At 43.2% G+C, this 22,125-nt stretch overlaps 1 protein-coding gene across 3 annotated transcripts; it reads left to right on the top strand.

Annotated features, from left to right (window-relative positions):
* Window positions 1-7,703: 7,703 nt before the first annotated feature.
* Window positions 7,704-17,736, top strand: SPRYD7 (SPRY domain containing 7). 3 transcript variants are annotated; one of them, XM_010583362.1, is made up of 5 exons: window positions 7,704-7,858; window positions 9,113-9,229; window positions 12,277-12,443; window positions 14,102-14,204; window positions 17,019-17,736. In XM_010583362.1, the coding sequence occupies exons 1-5, from the start codon at window positions 7,753-7,755 to the stop codon at window positions 17,114-17,116; spliced, it is 591 nt and encodes a 196-aa protein (XP_010581664.1). In that variant the 5' UTR covers window positions 7,704-7,752; the 3' UTR covers window positions 17,117-17,736. The 3 variants fall into 3 exon arrangements, with proteins under 3 accessions (XP_010581664.1, XP_010581665.1, XP_010581666.1); XM_010583363.1 differs by having other exon boundaries at window positions 7,729-7,858; window positions 9,119-9,229; XM_010583364.1 differs by lacking the exons at window positions 7,704-7,858; window positions 9,113-9,229 and adding an exon at window positions 11,704-11,923.
* Window positions 17,737-22,125: the final 4,389 nt, after the last annotated feature.

Genomic DNA, 22,125 nt, shown 5'->3' on the forward strand with positions numbered 1-22,125 from the left:
GGAATCTCTTGGAGAGAGTAACGCGGCGCGTCGAACCTGCGCCGGTCTCCCCAATAACACCGACTAGTCGCGGGGAGACGGGGCGGGGGGCATCCCGCGTCCGCCTGGGAGGACCCTCCAGTTGCAGGACTTACTAAACTGCGGCTCCGAGTGCTGAGACTGCGGGGAACCTTTGCGATCTGTATCTTTTTGGCAGTCCTTCTGTTGGTTCGTGGTCAACATAAGACTTTGTGAAACGCTACGTCAAAAGCCGTGCCTAAAACACGCGGTACTCTGCCTCCAGCATCCCTGTCACTCCCCTACTCTTCGCTCACCCCTGCAGTCACGTCGCTCATCGGCACAGGGGAGACGATTCACGTTCGATACTACCGATACTACCCACACAACTAACGTCACAGGCTAGACTGTACTTCCACCAAATGAAGCTCCCACAGGCACCTGACATCTTCCGACTGTTTAAGAATCTGGATTTTAAAAGCCATTCAATAACACGCACAGGCTGTGCTTCCCCAATTTACTGCAGCCAGAGGAGGAAGAGCTCTCTTCTTCCTCGCCTTTCCTCCTGCTGTCTCCACCGGAGCTGGCCTGCCCTCTCAGCTGGACTCAACAGGAACAGTTTGACCAAGGACAAGTATTTCTGAAAATCCCCTTCAGAGTGCTCACACATTTGGGCATTTCATCCACTACCTACAGGAGAACGGTCCCAGAAAGTAGAGTTGCTGCACAAAAGCAACAAAGACTTTTAGGTGCGCTTCAGCGTCATGCTTGTTTCTTCTCAATTGTCTGGCATCTTCTTTGCTGTTTATTAAAAACAAGTAATTCCAAGTAGTTTCCGAAAAGTGATAGCTTAATGCATTCCTCAGCTACCCAAACTGCGTTCAAGTGATATCCCAATGCTTGCACATTTACGTTTTCCAAGTACCCCTTGTCTATGCTTTCCCAGCATGAAGAATTTCCCGATTCTACTCATCTTCTCTTTAATTTTATGGTTAAAGATATTAACGACAACATGGTATTTTAGATTCCTCACTCATAATTAAGCTCATATGCTTCTCGTGTAACTTTTTTCCTGATATATTTTTAGAGTACATTTTATTCTCCATTAATTCTTTGGGCTGGTCCTACTCCGTCTCCTTACAAATGAAGGAGGAGCTGTATGGGCATAAGAGTGGACGCCTGCCCGCCTGGGATATCTCCTCTTCATTAGGGCCATCGGAAAATGTTCTTGTCCCTCCTTGCCTGGGCTTTCTTCTCTCAAAGATGAAAGCTTAAACTTGTGGGCAAACACAGCTTGGGATTTCTGTGACAGTGCCCAGCCAGCACTGTACTTAAGTGTACCATGGCTGTCCTGAGCGTGATCAAATATAATTCGGGCATTTTATTACTTCTATCTGACTGATAGAACAACTGTTTTGCACACATCTTCCATATACTCTATACTCTTTTTACCTCCTTGTTGTTTATAGAAGTTTTTCAATAGCAGTTTGCTTATGAGTTTGCATTCCCGCATCTGAGAGCACAGAGTGTCTTCCTGAAGCAGCATCAGAGGCCGTTTGTTGAAGCTTCAGAGAAACGTTCTGGCCGATGGAAAAGAGCATTAGTAGATTTGTGGCAATATTTCCCTATCTAAGAAGGAAACAAACCCAAGGGAAATCTAGGCTCAAAGGAGAGGCCCGGCTTGAAGGGAAGTGTTAGTATAAAAGTCACTTACCCATGGGAGGGTTGAAAATACAGGGGTAGGAGTTTGGAAGGAATTATAAAATCATGGCAACTTCCAGCTTTATGAAACAAACACCATGTTTGTTGTAAGACAAAGGGATAGTGCCTACTGTCATCTTTAAACTACAGAGAGAACCCAGACCATGGATCTTCTACTCAGTGTTATGACAGCAGATTTCTGAGACTGAAGCTGTATGCTGTGGTTCAGTCAGCGAGCTCAGAGCTGACCGCTACTGTGCCCTCCTCTTCTGTACCAGCTCTGCCAGCCTCGGCAGATGCTTTACTGAGCTGATTCGACCCACTAAGCCAGCAGAACGTTATTCCCTTTTCTTTGCCAGGTGAGTTTGCTGCTGATTCAATGAGTTAAACCAGTTCAGTGCAAGATTAGACAATCACCAGGTCTAACATCAGAGGAAAAGAGGAACAAGATTTTTCCCTTTCTGTGGAAGCAAGCCATTAATGTGACTCAAGCTGTAACAGCTAATTTTACCCTGAGAGGTAGATTCACGGGGGGTTAAGCCAAGCCGAGACTGTGCTACTGGCAAAAGAGATCATTCCATCCCTTTCCCTTCCCTTAGACATGTTTTCCCGATGCCTCCTCTCCGCTGGCTCCGACACTCATGCGGCCACATGTTAGGCTAGATCCACTTGCCAACAGAGCTGAAAGCTAATCCAGTTTAAAAAAAAAAAAAAGTTTTCAGCAGGATCAATTTTGGCAGCCAGCTGATCCTGCAGCCTAACAATGCCAGGATGAGCCAGCGAGAGGGCCTGTTTTGGTGGCAGCCTGCACACACGTCAGCATAAACCAGAAGTGCCCCCACAGGCCATAATTTCACAAATGCTTCCAGCCAGCTATTGCTGGTGCTGCTGCCAAAAGTAACACAGCCTTGCCCTTCGGCCACACCAGCTGCTCATGCCGGGCCCCAGGCACCCCCCGTGCTGTGCTGGAGAAGATGTCGAACACAAAACTGATTGATAAATGTAGCTGGCATTAAAAGCAGCTTTTTTTTGTTTATTTGTTTGTTTTTCCCCAGGTTTGTATTCCCCATCAGTAAGGCTCCTCTGAAGCCATGCTACCAAAGACCTGTCAGATTGTAATTGTCTCCTAGGGTGAAACACCAAGGCAAGAGGTGAGTTGAAGGCATTTTCCAGTCTTGGCTGCAAGTCTGCCTTTTACTTCCCACTGAAGGAGGTCAAGGCTTCACGTCCCATCGCAGAGGTGTCAGAGCACACACAGAGTACACTCCGGTGTTGGGACAGTGACTTCTTGAAGCACGCTGCTTTTTTCAGCTGTGCTGGTGTGAGCATACCCTCAAGTGGAGAGAGGCACTCTGAGATGTACGATGTAGTCGCTGTGGGGACCTAAACACGGAAATAAATCTGCAAGAGCTTTGATGCCGATAGCAGCTCGGCAAGAAGACGCTGTAAGATAACACGAATAAAGAAACTATTCAAAACACCTCCCTGTATCAAACACCTTACTAATGTATAAACGTTTCACAACTATATCGTATCTGACTACGTTTCTTTTCAACAGATACATCTGGACTATATTAAACACTCCAAACGAGGGATCAGAGAAAGCAGTTTCTTGTTATTGTTCCATAAAAGCTACTTTTAATATGCATTGTAGAAATACCAGGCATTAAAAATCCATGAAGGATCGTCAGCGATTGAAATGATCAACTGCTGTTTTGAGGTCTGAATTTCAGAGACTGCCTTGATATCTGCAAGGTCTCCGACGACTATTTTAGCAGTACTGAAAAGCTCTGTAGTTTTACATACAGAACTTTGACCCACACAGTTAACTAATATTCATCACTTTGCCAGATTTTCCTGCGAGGGGAGGGAAATCGATGATGAATTCAGTTATCTCCTTAGCGTAACCCTATTTATTTACAAAGAATGTACAGCCACGTCCCATTTCCTTGCACGCAGAGGAAGCAAATGGGAGGGAGAACTGTGCGGCAGTCCAAGTTTGCTGCTCTAGCCAGGATGCTTGCCCAGAAGAAGCTGTCCCTTGGCTTTTTCTCAGGGCCATGCACCACTGCTTCTCCCACTGTCTGCTGGCTCTCGCGTGGTGTTTCCGGTCCCGGACATGCACACAGGCAAACACAGCTGCAACCAATCTGCGCTCTTGCTGCCGCGTTCGCAAGCAGTCCCTAGAGAAATCTCTCTGACTTTCCCCAAATTAGTGCTTGCTCATAGGAGTTAGCTCATCTTAGCGCTTGGCCATGTAGCCCTGTGCCGTGGGCAGCCGTTTCTAGATTTTAGCTATCTTACGCCATAAAAGAACTTGATTGTTCCTTCCCGAACAAAGCATGGCCAGCGTGCCTGTCGGTTTTAATGAGGTTTGTGATTGCCTATAGATCAAAGCTCTGCTCCGGTGAGTTTTGCTTATATTGCATAAAGAGGAAAGGAGAAGTGACCTCCAAAGTAAATAGAACAACGAGGAACAAAATTAATTTTCATATACAATTTCTTCTGTGATTTGGCAAGCGTCAGATTAACTGTATAAAACAGAAGACTTCCTACAGAATGTTAATCCTCACAAGAACACATTATAATGAAGATTTCAAAAGTACAAGCACAACCTGTTCTTCATCTGAGACCTTGTCTGTATCATCTTCCAAACCACAGGCCTGACCCTGGGAGTGGAAGGACTGCTTTCAATAAACAAACCTTGATTTTCCAGTCCTGCACCATCATTTACTTCTGTGCAAGTTGCATGAAGACGTTACTAAATCCATTCCAGCATATTTAATAACTACTTTTTTCATTGGTTTTCACAGGTGTAAATGCCTCCACAAAGCTTGTGGCAGCAGAGGAGCAAGTCCCAGAGATTTTTACTAGCAGGGCAAAGAGGAATTATTTTTCTGAGAACTGATTAGTCGTGTTGTATTACATGCTGTAACAGCAGGAGAGAGTTCCCCTCTCTCCCGTGAATTTGGCGGTATCAGGGAACCTTTCTGAAACATACTTGTCTGCAGCCAGTAGATCTACTTTGCAGGGCAAATGAGAGACAGTTGTACTTTGTGAATGAAGCTCTCAGCTAGAGAACAAAACAAGTCAATGACCACCATTTTCTTTCAGCAGATCTCCAAATACGCCTGCATTTGTGAAATGCATGGGACCGGGTCGTTTTCCTGTCCTTCTAACATGGTTCCCAGACAAAATGTCTGTGCTGCTACTGTTCAAGGAAATAAAGTTAAAACCCTGCGAGCAACAAACATGTTTAGGCATGCTGAGCATAATTTTGCTTCCAGTGTGGGAGGGTCCTAAATACTTGGCCTCCCCAGTGAAAGAAATGCACATTCAAGAAAGGCAGAAGCTGAATTAACCCTTCATTACCAAGCACAATCATACTTCTAAATATTGGGGCCCAGATCTTAATTTCCTTGGCGCAGTTCTTTGTGCGCTGTGAGAATTTTAGTGTTCAAATATGCTCTAAACAGGCTGACAAGCACCTTTACAAATACTGTCCTGCTGGAAATGCTCGCCTCATCCTCCAAGAAAGGCATACGAATAAGCCACGTTTCTTACCAGCCGACCAGCTGACTTTTGCCTTACTTCCACCGGACCAGAGTTGTCATCTGCTTGATTTTGTCCGGCGCCGGAGCCTTCACTCGGAGCACACGGACACGTTTACTGCTGTTCCCGCGCAACCCATTGTGACGTTGAGCTGTCACCAGCCGCTGTCAGGGTGCTCAGCAGCCAGGCTCTGCACCTGCAGGGAGACAGGATGGGTGCAGGGATGGGAGCTGCACTCACCTTGGTCCCCCGAGGCCTCCTGCCCGCCGAGCACATAGGCACTGGAGCCAATGTGCTCGGCAACTTTTCCAAGCTGCGGCATGCGCTTTACCTTCACGAGTGCTGCAGTCTGCTGGCCTGTAAAACCCGCCTCCCAAGTTGAGAAAGTAGTGGAGCGGGAAACTGGCAGGAAGGCACGGCCAGCCACTGCTCCCCAAAGCCCCATCCCCTTGAGTCCAAACGATTTGGCAATGCTGACTTCATGTGGCGAGATGCATTTGGATTCCCAGTGCTTATTTTGGGGAAGAAAGGGCTTACTGGGGCACAGAGAAAAAAATGGGATGGGGACTCATTTGGAGGTTGAGTCTCAAAGTTGTTGGTTTTTTTTTAAACTATATTAACATTTGTCATTTAGCATTTACTGTAACAAACCCACAGTGTGTGACAGACAATAAAAATCCCGCAGTGACTTAAATGGGACTAATTATGTGAACAACAAGCTACCAATGAGAATCATGATGCCCTCCATACGAAATAAATAAACATCAGTTTCCACCTAATATTTACTTCTTAGATGTTCAAGAGTAATCCCATTTGGCGTATTTTAAGGAAGTGAGCTCTTGACCCCAAATGTTTATGGGCTGTAACAGTAAGTCAAATAAAAGAAAGGAAGCATATTTTAAAACTGTTCTTAAAATCAGATTGGTTTTAGGGAGAGAGACAGCGTTTCACCTCATGTTTCAAGTAAAGGGGTAAGCGTGACTGATACAGCCCATCCAGACCAATAAGATAATTCTTGCTATGAAGATTTCTTTTAACAAGGGGTTTTGAATATCTGCTTAGCCCCCTACCCTCCCAGGACAGATAACGTTGTACCACATGGGTTACGTTAGTTCCATCATATTATATACTGTAATAAAATGTTAAGGGAGCTTTCTAGGTGAAATGCCACAAAATAAGACACCAGCTGAAAATCATGAGAAACAACAATTTCATCCCGAATTGGTTTGGAGATATATAAGCCTTTAAATAGAAGTATTTAAATTATCTGCTGTCTGCAAAACATTCTAGATCAGTGGTTCATGGCACAGTATTTATTGGATATTTTTCTGTAGGTAAATAAGAATGTGAAGTAGGTACACATGGGGTTCTATAGCAATGTTATCACTATTTACTATATATGTTGGAGTTTGTGGCCCAGTTTGTGGCCCCCGTTCTGGATGCTGCGTGCTGTAGGGACAGCTCTAGGGCTTTCACTGAAGAAACACTTGTGTAACCCGAAGGCCACAAGTCAAGCTACAACTTTTTAAATTACGTGGCATTCTGCCTCTATGAAAGGGACACAAAGCTGGTCCCAAAGTGTGCTTTGCAAAAAGGTGGTAAGTGCAATGATAGCATGCAGGCTTTTCGCTGTAGTGGTCTTTACAGTTGAGTTCAGCTGGTCCTGAGTAAATCAGGAGGAACACTCTACAGAAGCTTTTGAACAGGTGAGAAAGTACTCTAGAAGCAGGCAGGACTCAGAAAGTTCAGAGTTAAGACTCACTAGCTGGACAGAAGATAAGGAGAAAGAGCGACCTACAGGGAGCAAATGCCATGGAGGCCGGCAGAGAGACCCTGGGTGGGAGCGAACCTTTCACTTCACGGGCTCCTGTCCCTTTGGCTTTTCCAAGAAAGAATTAAAAAAAAGAAGGGGGGGGGGGAGAAGAGATAAATAAGGTTCTTATTACTTGGAGCCAGGAATAACTGACCAGTAAATTTCCACAAAGGAGTCCCTTCCCACATGGCCCAGCACTGTGACATTTGTCGACATGATACCTACCATCTGCTATCATGATCAATGTCCCCCTTTATATATATGTAAGAAGTATATATATAAAAATTGTCCCTTATATGTGTGTGCATATATGTAAAAATTGCCCTTTGGGTGCCGCCTCAAGCCAGCGCCGCCTTCAGACGCAGCTCCTCAGCTGCGGAGGGGAAGGAGCAGGTTTCCGGCTGCGCTCGTTTTACTTTAAATATTGCACTTCCCGAGGAAAGACGGTGTTTTAAACGGGTAGGGCTTGTTTCTGTTTTATTAGACCGTCCTCGATGTCACAAGAACCCCGGGCCCAGCTGCGCCCCTCAGCCCGCCGCCCGCCATGTCCCGCCGCTTCCCGCCATGTCGCGACGGGGCGGCGGCTACCTCCCGCCCGCCAGGGGGCGCTGTTCCCCCCCGCTCCATCCCTGCTCTTGCCTCTCTGGCCCCTCCTTGCGTCTGCGCGGCGCGGCGGGGTCCCGCCAGTCATGGCCGCCTCCGTCTTCTGCTGCTTCTCCTGGTGCAGGGATGGCGGCGCCGGCCATATCCCGTTGAAGGAGATGCCGGCGGTGCATCTCGACACGCAGCGTATGGGTAAGGGGCGGGTGGGGGCAGCGGGCAGGCCTCGTGAAGGGCCGGGGGGTGTGCTCCCGGCGGGAAGGCCGCAGGCCCGGGGCTCGGCGGGGGGTGTCCACCCGTGAGGGGGACGGGTGGCCGGGGTTGTCTGTCTGTCGGCGGGAAGCTTGAACGGGGAGCCGGTGGGGGTTGTCGGCTGGTTTTAATGCGGTGTAACCGTAACGGACCGAGGGGGAATGCGCGCCTGCCTTTACAGTTTATCCTCTGGGGGAAAGGGGCTTTTTTGGCTACTTCTTTAGAAGGACTTGGCAGTTTTCAGGGAAAAAAAAAAAATCTCAGCCGAAGCTCATCAGCAGAATGAGTAGGTGGGGGTGTGCCACTGTCTGAGGGGGGCTGAAGATCTTGGTCAGATTAGGCAAGGGACGGTGGTTCAGAGCTGAGGGGGTGAGTTACGGCAGTGAAGACGCAGAAGGATCCAAGCCATGCGGCGTCTCATCCATCCCGCTCGTTGAGCGTCATCCTTAGGATGAGCTATCCCCAAAACCATGCCAGGGCTTTACTGAGAAGTGATCTGGGGCAGCTGCAGCAGAGCCAGGGAAAGAGCTAGGACGAAAGCAGTGTGGCCGATCCAGGGTCCAGTGCTCAAGCGCAGTTATTAGCCCGGTTTTATTCCGTTGTGTCAGTGGACTTTGCCTGTCTCCCGTGTTCTTGACCATGACAACAGTGCCTAAAGATGAAGTGTCCACTGGAGAAGGAAAAGGTAGCAGAGGACTTTTTCTCCCTGTCTTGGCAGGTGTGTTTCTATTAAAAGGATTTCTTCAGAGAATAATTAAACACTTTGCAATTCCATCAAACATTTCTACCCGATGTGCCTTCCCTTCTCTTAGCAGAATTTGTTTCTCCACTGTGTAGAGACAGGGTACAGGGCTTTGGTCTCATAGTGAACCCTTTCTGACTAAATTGTAAGTTACGCTTCTGATGTGGCTGAGCAAAGTTCGTAATTGGCATGGTGTCATAAAATGCAAGAGGTGAAATTAGAGCAGCTTATAGATTTTAAGTAAATAAACCCTAGTTGAAAGGTGAACTAGCCTGTAAACAGCCTTCCTTTTCTTACTTCAAAGCGTGGCCTGTCATCGTAATTCTCACAGACTAATGAAGTTCTTACTTGGGGCAGAAAGAAAAAAAACTGTTCTGAATGTTCAGGGCTTTTAACGGCTGCTTCCAGACCTCTAAAAATGTTTTGAAGTTTTGCGGGTTTTTTTCTTCTTGCAGGAACAGATGTTGTCATTGTTAAAAATGGCAGAAGAATATGTGGCACAGGAGGCTGCTTAGCCAATGCACCTTTGCATCAGAACAAGAGCTATTTTGAGTTTAAAATCCAGTCCACAGGTTAGTCAGCAAAAATGTACAACTTTAAACTTGGAAGGTATGTCAGATTGCCCGCTGGTGGTCACATCTCAAATACCGAGCACGTGCGTCTTTCTAATTGCATCCTTGAACTTGTGAATATTGGAGAGTTTTATAAGTTGTGTAAAAGGAAATTTCTTTTTTTTTCTTCTTTTTTTTTTTTTTTAATTGTGGCTCTGAAATACTAAAAAGAATGGTAAGTATATTACTAAAGGAGTGGAAATACTGAAACACCATATTGTTTTGTATGCTGTTGTATGCATGTTTCTCAGTTAGCATATTTTAGAAATGTTTTTGGTAAATAAATGCTTATGACCACATAAAACACTGTAGCTATGAAGTATTTTTATTTTTTAAATAGTGCCGTTTATCCAGCAATGTTTGTAGCTATTTGTCTACTTCCATTTGCTTTTAACACGCACTGTGTTTGCCCAAGCAAGGGTAACACTCCTTGTGCTACACTTTGCTCTTCAAATCAAATGTGCAGCACTTATTCTGACACTGCCTTGTCAAGAGGAGCCTTTCAGCACCCTGTTTCTTTATTTGTTTTGCACTGATCTAATGCAAGGCAGCGGAAAGTGAATGAAATTTGGAAGCATTATGCTTTTACTAATGTGGTCAGCTTCACTAGTACAGAGTGCACTTCAGGCTTGCCTGTATTCTAACATTAATAATCAGCCTGTATTTTTAAAAACAGCAGACACTGTGAAAATGAAGATGTTCTTTCCCTAAGTGTGTAGGGGGAGGGAAGAAGAAGGGAAGTGTTAGTCCAGAGACAGGCCTTATGATACCAGCTGGAGCTTGAACCCGGCGCATTTTGGGTAAGGGTTGTTTGTGTTCAGTTGGATTGGAGTGCAGGCAGCATGAACACAAATCCGTCCAAAACACCTTGCAGTCAAACCAGCTGTTTAGTTTTAAAGTACGTGTAAACCCCAGATCAGTCTTAACTTGGCAATTTTAGTATCCTTTCTGCTGGGGGAAGAATCCTCTGCAGCTGTTGTTCATATATGGTCATTATTCACACAGATACGGTATCCATGTTCTTATACTTAAAAAACACAGGAAATAAGCTTTCCTGGTCCCTCTGAGCTGTGTCTCGATCTGTTCCTGTGCCCCAAGGCAGGAGAATTGTAGATCACTTAAAACTTTTAATTCCTAGAAGTGTCCCTGCACAATCTATTAGGAGTCATCTATGGGGTCACCCTGGCTATTGGAAAGTTTTCTGAATCTGAATCTTGTTCACACTCTTGTCCTTTTCATGCTGGGCATGTAAGTATTAGAATACATTGTTCAGCAGTTCTGTCTTTTGAAATTAATTTTCCTATATTTTTGCCTCATTTTAGTCTTCTGTAGATTAAAGAGTACCAGGTTGGGTTTTTTTCATTGTCTCCTTAGAGGTGATGGTTTTACACTTTTAATTGGTTTTGTTTCTTCTAGAATCTCTCTAATTGACCTAATTTGTTTTGAGGTATGATGCTTAAAATGGATGCTCTGCTCCAGCTGCAGCAGCAGTAGACGTCCTTCATCTGCTGTACATACAGTATGTGTCCTTTGTACATGCCCTACATCCGGAAGTTTTTCACAATAGGGCACAGACTCACGCTCCACGTGTAGTCCATGGTAATGCCCAAATTATATTCTATGAACTGGTTGCCAAGCCACTATTGTATTTGTGCCACTTACTATTCCTACTTACCTGCTGTTCTTTGTAACTCAGAAAAAGCAAATGCATTTTCCTTATTTCAGACCTTTTAACCAATTTGTCAGGATCATTTAAAACTTGAGGGGCCTCTGAAGAGCTTGCAGTCCTGTCAGGTTGGTATTGGCAGCACATTTAATAAGCACATTGTCATGTTATCCAAGTCATTGATGTGAAATACGGAACAGTATCTGACCTTGTGCATGCAATGCAAAACCTCAAACCCCACAAGTCATCTTTCTGGATTTGACAGGGTACTACTGATGAGTAGTCCTGGACAGTTTTCTAACCAGTTGTGCATTCATATTGCTGTAACTGTCTAGACCATGTTCTCGTAATTCGACTATCTCAATGCTGTTTCAAAAACATTACCAAATCTAGCTCTATTGTATTTACAGTCTCTTCTTTTTCCCTAAGACTCATCTAACCCACTGAAAAAGGAAGTCGTGTTGTTCACAAATCCATGCTAGTTGGATTTATTTTTTACATCCTCTTACAGTCTCAGAGTTTGTTTTCAATATTTTTCTGGGAATAAAAGTTAAGCTAAGTGGTTACAATTCTCTGGATCCTTCTTTTTCAGGATAAATGCTGTTTATCTTCAGTCTCTTGTGACTGTTTGTACTGGGTCTGGCCAGGATGGAGTTAATTGTCTTCATAGCAGCTCCTGTGGTGCTGTGTTTTAGATTTGTGACCAAAACAATACTGATAACACACTAATGTTTTAGCTGTTGCTGAGCAGTGTTGGCATGGTATCAAGGCCTTCTCTGTTTCTCACTCTACCCCTCCAGTGAATAAGATTGGGGGTGCACAAGAGGTTGGGAGGGGATGCAAGCAGGTGTATGACCTGAACTAACCAAAGAGATATTCCATGCCACATAATGTGACACTCAGCAGCAAAAGGGAGAGGAGGGGATTGAGGGACGTTAGCCATCTTTTGCTTGGGAATTGGTTGGGCAGCAGTCTACCTGTGGGAGGTGGTGAGCGATTGCCATTACATCACTTTGTTTTGTTTTGTTTTCTTTCTTTCTTCCACTTCTCCTTTGCTTATTAAACAATTTTTATCTTTACCCACAAGTTTTCTTGGTTTTACTCTTTCTGTCCTCTTCCTCCATCACACTGGGGCCTGTGGGGCAACTGATTGAGTGGCTGGATGGTGCTTAGCTGCCTACCAGGGCTAACTCACAGTAGTCCTGGTATTTCCAAGAGATATTTACTGGTAGTACCGCCATAGCACTAGTTAGAAACACATTCTTCATGCTGTCCTGCTTCAGTCAGATAGTTTTCAAAATAATGATTCTTTTTTTCTTACCACGTTAATGTCACATTTTAGGGATTTGGGGTATTGGAGTTGCAACCCAGAAAGCAAACTTGAATCAAATTCCACTTGGTCGAGATGTCCATAGCCTGGTGATGAGAAATGATGGAGCTCTCTACTATAACAATGAGGAGAAAAACAGACTACCAGCAAACAACCTTCCTCAGGAGGGCGATGTGGTGGTGAGTTTCTTAAGGCTTCTTTAATTCCCCAGGTGTTCCAGGATCCCTCTTATTTACAGCGCTATGGTCAGACTGACTGTTCCAGTCAAATTTTTCAGCTTGCATCTCTCAGTTTGGAAAGTGCTGATACAAACTCCCGTTGTGTTTGAACGGATCAGCAGCCTGGATATCAGTGGACTTTATTCTCAGCATTGATGTGTTTCTGAATGAGGGACAGGATTTGCTAGTGTTTGAAAAGGAGCCTCTAATGCTCTGCTGCAGTTTGGTTGCAGTATCTACCTGACGGATAACTCCCATCACAAGGATCTTCTTGTTTGAGATGGGACCTTCCTGAACAAATAATGTGCTGAAATGCATTACATAGCTGTGTACCATGCCCAGCTGAACTCATGATCCTGTAGCTAATTGGTTAATGATTAGAAAGACAAAGCTGAGCAGAGACAGGTCCTGGGAGTTAAATTAATTGTATTTTTAGCCAAACTTTTGTAGGGAAGAAGGGATAATAAGTGGGGACGGGGTAATGCTAACTGGGAAAATGATTAAGGATGAGAGCAAATGGAGAATCTTAAGATTTATTTTTTTGTCCCTTACTATTACAGGTTTCTCATAACATCTTTAAGTGACTTGGAACAAAGGGTTGTGTTCTATTGCTGTCATTTTCTCAATGTCTTGTTAGAGATTTATTTTCAAAAATACATGGGAGCAGTGCAATGAAATTTAGACCATTTATCACCACTACTTTTTCTTGCTGGGTAACCTTGCCTCTATATAGCAATGATTAGAAATTTCATCTTTAAAAGCCCCAAACTGCTAAGGTTAATGCCTCCATCCTTTACTCTCAGATACTATATTATTCTTCTCATTCTGTTCTGAAATTGTTTTTTTTGAGGGTTGCAGAGTGTTTCAGGGTTTCGTCAACCTATGTAGTCTGAACAGCTTCAGCTAAACACAAAAAAGTGGCTGATGTGTTACTGCTACCTCCCCAGTTCTCATAAATTTAGATTTATTTTCTTCTGTCACGAAAACAGATTTCTGAAGTACTGAATGACAATGCAAATTGTCACACTCAGCCATACCAAAATGGAGAAAAATCATTTAGCTAAGAAATAAGTAATTTATTACCTTGTTAGTGTTTGCTGTCTGCTCTGTGGTCAGCATATTTATAGCATTGTGTATGAAACCATGGTCTGTTGCTGCTGGCGGAGTAAATGAGCTGAGAGAGGTTTCCATATGGAAGTATGGACAGATAAACTTAATTCATAGCATCACTCTTTATTAAAGTTATTTCCATGAGGAGATATAAACAAGAAGACTGCAAACTGCTTAATATTCACAATCATTGAAAATTTTGTGTTTCTTTAACATGGTGAAGAATAATTTGGAAATTTGTTTTGTAAACTTAGTAAGATGCAGTGTGCAGTACTGTGGTGCATCCAAATTGAATGAGCATTAAGGAATCCTGAGTATTTGAAAATACAAATGTTAATGGTCATTTATTAACTTCTAGTCCTTTGCAGGAATATTTCAAGTGAGGTTTTCTAGGATGGTGTGGTTTGCATAATGGTGTTAAAATTTGCCTGTGGCTGAGAAAGCTAAATTAAGTAGCAATCATATGTGTATAAACTTGTTGATTTTTATTATTTTTCTGTACTTTGTAGGGCATTACATACGACCATGTAGAATTAAATGTATATTTAAATGGGAAGAACATGCATTGTCCAGCTTCAGGAATCCGAGGGACTGTCTATCCAGTGGTCTATGGTAAGTCAGAGGTTTTCAAACTGTTTCACAGTATGGACAATATTTTTGTACCAAGTCTGTCTTGTGAGCTATGCATGCTTCTTCTCACTTAAATGGAACACACATCAATCACTTATTTTTGGCAACTACAACAATAAATTGCATGAAAATACAAACCTAGGAAAATACGAAAGTGTATTTTCACCTCATTTTTAATGCTGCTTAAGAGCTAGGAAAAAAAGCACCACTTACTGGCTACTGACAGTGTCCATATCCAACAAGCTGGGGAGTTACTGCACTCGGTCTAAAAATCGCCAGGTAAAAAACAACTGTGAAGCAGATGAAAAAAAGAAAAACAACAAATTTGAACTAATGCAGACTTGTGGGATAATCTGATTTATCTCTGAAGCTTAGTATTTATGCCTGGTAATTTCACATACTTCATAAATCCATTCATTGTTAAATATGAATAGGTACTGAATTTCTGTTTGTATTTTCTTATGGAAGTAACAACTTTAATGTATTACTAGTACAGCTGCTTGCTGTATAATGGTACAGCTCTTTGCTGCTATACCAGATTGATGCTCAGTTTTGAAACTCGTCAATTGGTGAGTGAATTGTGGTAGCTGTTTCACCAGCAACCATCAATACAACCCAGCAGTCTTGAACAAGAAACAAATACCGTATCCAGTTAATCCCTGCATAGGCAGCTTAAGAAAGAATTTATGAATTATGGAAGCTGGAGTTTGGCCAAGACATGTGTTAACAGTTTACTCTTCCAGAACTTGGCGGTGGTTTTATAGTTCCCAAGTAGTCAGAATTCTGTTTTAACATCTCATCTGAAAGGCAGCACTTCCCATAGCTCAGTGCAGAATCAGCGCTATACTCTGGGTTGGCTTGTCACTTACAGCAAATGATAACTGCTCGTCAGATTCCCCGTATTACACCTACAGCCATCTCCAGTTTATCTTTATTCCTGTGTGAGCTTCATCGAAGTAGTAGCCTCTTTGAAAATGACTTTGCTCTTGAGATACCATTAGCTATGTGACGTGGATAATTTTTTCATTTCATGGTTGGTTCCTAATAAACTGTTGGCGTGTTCCCATTTATATCTTGATACACTGGTAATATTGAATTTTATGAACAGGAAGAAAATACTCTAGATGTGTCGTAGGGCCTTTGAAGTCTGTAAATGTAGCTGACAAACGTCTTTCCAAGCTATTAAGAGTGGAAATTGTTTTATATGGTCATTTTGTGATGGGTTCTTAAGCCACATGATGGCGCTGCTAAAATGCTGTGGCAGACATAGGTGCCCTGCAGCACTGCGGGATCTCCTTGTGCAAAAAGCTTCATGAGCAGCAGGAGAGGATTTGCGGTGTGATAGTTGATTGTTGCATCTTCCCTATATTTTGGAAATGGTGTTACAAAGCATGAAGAATGCAGGTTGCCTTCAGAAAACGTTTGGTGGCATGTTAGCCTACTGTATATCAACTTTTTCTCTGACTAAAGAAGGTCCGTGCCTGAGGAGTGCAGTGACCTTTTATTGCCAGGCGCTCATTATTTTCCACAAGTGGGCATAATTTCATCATAATTATCATGTCTCCTACATATAGCTGTAACAAATGAAGTCTGAAAATTGCTTTTGTGTGGTTTTACTTGGTATAAACTTTATACATGTCCTTAATTTAATGTGAACTTCTAGTCACGTGAAAGGATTTGACCACAGAGAAGAGAGTTTCTTAAGCATTTACCCTATCCATAATTCAGACTAGAACTATAGATAACTTTTCTTTTTAAGAGAAACAGGATAGAGCAGGCAAACACAGTGTCAGGCTTGAAAATGTAAAACAGAGAAATGGACTTAAAGGTTGTTCCCTACAGCAGCTGTACCTCAGGTACTTTTGTGGAAGTGAGATGCAAACACTGCATAAGTACTACAGAACTGTACAAATATACTAATAGGAGTTTTAACTGAGCCTAGGAGGGAAAAATTCCTACCTTGGCTCTGAGATATCTAAACTCCAAACCAAAATATGGAGTTGAAGCTTTTTGGGTTTGATCTAATGTTGCTAGTGTACCAGGTTCGTCTTGGAAGAAGTTGTCTTTGAAAGAGATCTTGCTTTTCTGACTGGTTGGGTATTTCAGTTTGCTAATGCAATATATGAAAGCTTTGCTCTGAAAATCCTCAGCAGTTTCTTTTTTATATTCTACATTGAAGGTAGTAACAAAGGGTCCAAAACTGGGAGAGGTATTGTAAAAAAACATTAACTTCCAACTTCAAGAAGCAGTCAGAGAAGCTCTCTTTGGATCATGTGCTAAAACAGATGGTCTGACACCAACCATTGTAGACATCTGAAACCTTGTAAACCTCCAGAAAAATCATTGCGGACAGCTGACACTCCAGCAGAATTAGGAAGTGGACAGAAAAATACACAGCTGAGGAGGTGGCAGCCCTGCAATATGTATCTGGTAGTGTCCTTACTCTGTTTCTCCAGAAATCTACAGATTAGAAAATTTGGAGGGAACTGCCTGAGGCCCTGCTAACACTCCCAGTGAAATTGGAGGTAGCATTCTCATTGACTTCAGCAGGGACCATTACCGATTAAAGCAAACAGTAGAAAAGAGAGATGATTTGCTCTCCTCGGGTACATGTGTAGGGCTTTGGCAAATCTGTTGAAGAGATTTCTTTTAATTGTGTTGTATGTATGTAGTGGATGTATTGGAGAATATTCTTCATGGTTTGAGCATAGTATATAATCTAGTAAGATGGTGTAATAGAGGATCAAACTGTAAGCGTTCCTTCTCTAATTCTGTCTGTTTGGTTCTCTTCTGCAGTTGATGACAGTGCCATTCTGGATTGTCAGTTCAGTGAATTTTATCATACACCTCCACCAGGGTTTGAAAAGATCCTCTTTGAGCAGCAAATCTTCTGAATGTCTTCATACCGAAAATTTGCACCCTGCACTGTTATAAAAGCTTTGTCATCTTAAAGAAAGCTTCACTTTACTTTTAGGAAACATATCTGTATTTTTAGTAAGTACTTGTGGCTGTTGTCTGCAGAGTTAATATGTTAACTGCAACGCCAGGTAACTGTTGCAAATACGAGATTCCTGGCAATGTTTTGTGGTTGACAATGAATGTTTTGGGACAGGGTTTTTCTCTGATTTGTACTTGATGCGTAAGGAGACTAAGGGACTTTATTGTCATCAGTATTACATTCAGTATTTTGAATAAACTGGAGCCCTGTAAAGCCAATAGTTCTTATGCATATGATAGCTATGGAGATGGATAGTTCCGATGATTTTGTTCCCCAGCTTTTTTCACACAGAAGCTATGTACTTTGTTTAAAGGAAGCACTGTGTTTCTAGTCTGACATTTGGAGTTGTGGTGTCCCAGTTGTGCAAAATGACTAATAACACAATGGCATAACTAGCAGCTAGATACTTTTTTTTTTTTTTTTTGCAAGGTATAATTTAATCCATTCCCTCAGTCTTAGACCGGCAAATATAACTTTATCTAATTCTTCTAGCTTTTCATTTGCTTTTATTGTGACAAATAATAGGACAATTTCTAGTAATACTTTTTTGTTGAACCCTAAAAAGTAAACCTGAACGCTACCTGTGTTTTTGAGGACCACCATGCTGTGTTACTCTGGTAGGAGAGTAAGTACAGATCAAGCCAGGTGAAGGGTGTGAGATGTTATGGTGAAGCCTTACATCTAAACTGTAAATTAGATTATTCTTTTATGGAATAGCGTATTTAATTTCTTTGTGAATCATTTATAAATGATTAATGGCTAAGACATTGTTCTAAAATGTGATGCCCTTGAATATAAATTGTGAAATGCTTTTTTCCCCTATTGTCATATTTAATATACTTCCTAGAATAATTTTTATTGTAAAGAAAATCTTCATACTGGATGTCTGTTTTTTGGTTTTGGCTCTTCCTGGGTTAATGCATTTGCATAAATGAATGATTTTATTTAAATATTTTTAGAAATTACCTGATTCTGAAATTTTCAAATACAAACGGCTTTCTCAAAGCCTTTCACCTTATGATTTTCTGCATCTGTCTTTTCATTCTGAGTGGCCCGTGTTTTTCTTCCCTTTAGCCTGGCTATCACATGACAGCGTTGGGTAGAACTTTTCAACCTGAAAGGAATGATGCCCTTGTCAGCATTCTGGTATAAAGCTGGGGAGATTAGAGTGCAGTTTTATCATCTCCCCTTGAAATCTGCTCTGCTTTGCTGTGGGCAGATCCGTAATGTAAGTTAAACAAAACATTTGTATGTTTCGTTTCAGTTTCCCCAGCAGATGTTTTGAGCAGTTTCCCCAGTAGACATGGGAGCAGCTGTCCCTGCTAGGGCAGAGGCTTCTGTGGTGAGTTGACCCTGGCTGGACGCTGGTGCCCCCCAAAGCCGCTCTGTCACTCCCCTCCTCAGCTGGACAGGGGAGAGAAAATAGAACGAAAGGCTCGTGGGTTGAGATAAGGACGGGGAGAGATCGCTCAGCAATTACTGTCACGGGCGAAACAGACTCGACTTGAGGAAATTAGTATTTATTGCAAATCAAATCAGAGTAGGACAATGAGAAATAAAACCAACTCTTAAAAACACCTTCCTCCCACCTCTCCCTCCTTCCTGGGTTTAACTTTACTCCGAATTCTCCACCTCCTCCCTGCCAGCGGTGCAGGGGGACGGTGAATGGGAGTTGGGGTCAGTTCATCACACATTGTCTCTGCCGCTCCTTCCTCCTCAGGGGCAGGACTCCACACTTGTCCCCTGCTCCAGAGTGGGGTCCCTCCAATGGGGTCACAGCCTCCTTTGGGCATCCCCCTGCTCTAGCGTGGGGTCCTCCCCGGGCTGCAGGTGGAGATCTGCTCCACCGTGGACCTCCCTGGGCTGCAGGGGGACAGCCTGCCTCACCATGGTCTTCCCCACGGGCTGCAGGGGAATTTCTGCTCCAGCGCCTGGAGCACCGCCTCCCCCTCCTTCTTCACCGACCTGGGGGTCTGCAGGGTTGTTTCTCTCACATATTCTCACTCCTCTCTCCAGCTACTGTTGTTCTTCTGCAGTTTTGGGTTTGGGTTTTGTTCCCCCTTAAATACCTTATCGCAGAGGCACTACCACTATTGCTGATGGGCTCGGCCTTGGCCAGCAGCGGGTCCGTCTCGGAGCCGGCTGGCATTGGCTCTGTTGGACATGGGGGAAGCTTCAGGGAGCTTCTCACAGAAGCCACTCCTGTAGCCCCCCACTACCAAAACCTTGCCACGCAGACCCAATAGAGCTTCCACCAAGACTGAGCCTCAGATGGCCGATGCGGCCCTCCAAGTCCCAGATTGCAGGGAGTTCCTGGGACCTCTCTCTGAGGCCAGGAGAAATGGCCCCCTCTCCTTCAGGAGGTGTGCTGTCCTGGAGAAGGTGTGCTGCCAAATGGAGGAGTTACAGGAGGAAGTGAGCAGGCTGCACCACATCAGAGAAGAGGAAAGGGAGATAGACAGGATCTTCTCTGAGACTTAGCAGCTTGAAGAGCCTCAGAGCCCATATGCAACAGGGAAGCGGGCAGTGTCTACCTCGCACTATCAAGGTAACCAAAACCTCTGGAGAAGGGGAAGGATGGAAGCTGGTGACTTCTGGCACCAAGAGGAAGGTTCCTGCCTCACCTAAGGGCTTACAGCGGCAAAATAGGTTCAATGCCCTCAAAGTTGAAAAGGAGCTAGATGTGCCTTCAAGTGCCTTTTGATACTCTTCAACAATGTCTTCAACAGTGGTTCTTTGCCATGAAAGACTACCGAGATGGAAGTGCTTCTTGTGGAATTACATTCTCATTTGCGGGGAAAGGAGGAAGTATTTAAAGAAATTCTTATCACTTTATCTAACTGCATCCAGCAAACAACTTTTTTTGAAGTCTGCTGTGTTTAAGAATCTTTACCAGTAAAAGTTGCTACCTTGAGCTTAATGTAGACTTGCTTTAAAACACAGAGAAGGCTGTCTTCTTCAAAGTTGGTGTTTGAAATGGAAAACATTTTGGTAAATATAAAATACTCAAAATAGCTGCTAAATTCACCAAAAATACGAAAAGAGCCTGCTTTTATAGCTCAAAGTTGGTCATTTCCCATCTTAGAGTAAGATGCATTTGTAATGCTGTGCAATGTAACTACACCTGTTGTGTAAAAATCAGAAAACTTCTTGTTCTGTAACTGGTGACACAGGGAAACTATAAAATAAGGGTGTGTGTGTGTGAATAAAAGATTATTACCATCTATTTATCAAAATGGAAAGAGAGCACAGTTTTCATCTGAAAATAAGTTTTGTAGTGATAGTTCATAAGAGAAGCAAGGATACAGTTAACTCCATTGCACAGGTAAGAAGATGGACCACAGAAATAGAATGTGAAGTAACCTGTGCCTTGGCATGTCATTTCAGCATGTTTTCCCAGGTGTTTTCCCAGATGTGTTCCCAGTCCCAACTTTGCCGAGAGAAATGAGATGCAACACCTGCTTCTGAAAGTTGCACTAGAAAGTAATTTTCAGTTAAGATTTAGCAATATATTTGCTAGTAGCAAATTTGTTTTAATAAGACTGAATCATGCTTCCCAGCGAAATGGTTGAGGTATTTCCAGTAATTGTTTGTACCCAAATGTTTTCTTAATCTTTGAATGTTACAATTTGGACACCCTATCTCTGAGTGCAAAACTTTGTATTGACTAATCCTGTTACGTCTTCTGAGTCCTTTTGAGATTATACTGTGGCAGCAAGTTATGAAGTCTGAACCAGACTTTATTTGTGCATCTGCAAATCAGTAGAACTGACAGGGCACATGATGCAGGTTGCATATAGATCAGTTGAGTTGTTATAATACTGGAACTGTTTATGGTGCTTCGGGGATAGAAGAAGTCAGGTAGTATTATTCCAAGGAACTTAAAGGCCTAATTAGGTGCTATAAAGCTAGAAATAGCTGTCAAGAATTGCCTGAAAAGGTACTCTTCCACAAAAAAACTCATGCCAGGATACGGTCACATAGATGCTCTGCAAAGAGAAACTTTGTGATGTGCATTGGGTCCCTTAAATCCCATTGAGAGCAGTTCTACTCCCAGGCCTACAAAGAGCGCTCAGAGATGGCAGGACGTGCTATTCAGGCGCAAATGTTCACGAGAATACCGACTTCCATGAGCATGCGCGCTGTTTTTCCTTTCTGCAGACATACAGCTGTGTGCAAAAACAGTAGAAGAAACAGGGTCCTAGTAACTGATGTGAATTTCTGAACTTTATCTGAGTTTAGATTATTTTTGTAGTACTTGCTCATCTTTGTTATCAGTTTGTGTTGACGTTGCTTTGTATGCTGACAACCGATCAAGCTCGTGGCTGAGATGAGGTTTCACAAAGGTCCACAAGCGAATCCGCAAAGCATAGATTCTTACGTGTCGCTCTGAATCCAGGCTTTAAGGCCCAAGGATCCAGCCCCACAAGGTACATGATGTGTAAGAGCCAATGCTGCTTTTGGAAATGGGGTTAACTTCTATCTCTTGCTGTAGTGAGGGACCTGGTTGCATAAATATGTCCAAAACGATGCTGCTAAGGTATTTGCAGGAAGCCTGTGACAGAAGATTTGGAACAAATCTAAGTGCCTCTTCACTGTTCCTTCCCTTGCCTAGTTCCACGATTAAATACTTTTCAGGTTATTGATATCTTGGCTATGGATTTCTAGACAAAAGCCCAAAGGTTAGGGAGAGCTCTCAGATGTACAGTGGCAGACCTTTGCTTTTCTTGAATGCTTCACGTAAGCTCTCTGTTGGGGCAAATCTTGGTAGCTTGAATGTTGAATTTTTGTGTGTTGAATATTTGCAAGAACAAAGAGTTAGTAGGACCAGTTCCTTCCTGAACTGGCTTGTACGAGAGCCCTTTTTTTTCTTCCCCCCCCCCCCCCCCCCCCCCACCCAACGCT

This window comes from Haliaeetus leucocephalus, unplaced genomic scaffold, assembly GCF_000737465.1.
Source record: "Haliaeetus leucocephalus isolate CR32 unplaced genomic scaffold, Haliaeetus_leucocephalus-4.0 Scaffold897, whole genome shotgun sequence".
NCBI classification, from domain to species: Eukaryota; Metazoa; Chordata; class Aves; order Accipitriformes; family Accipitridae; genus Haliaeetus; species Haliaeetus leucocephalus.

Coding starts and splice junctions, on each gene's coding strand:
- SPRYD7 (XM_010583362.1), top strand. CDS start 7,753: ATGGCCGCCTCCGTCTTCTGCTGCTTCTCCTGGTGCAGGGATGGCGGC. Junction 12,444..14,101: donor CTCAGGAGGGCGATGTGGTG/GTGAGTTTCTTA, acceptor TGTACTTTGTAG/GGCATTACATACGACCATGT. Junction 14,205..17,018: donor TGTCTATCCAGTGGTCTATG/GTAAGTCAGAGG, acceptor TCTCTTCTGCAG/TTGATGACAGTGCCATTCTG.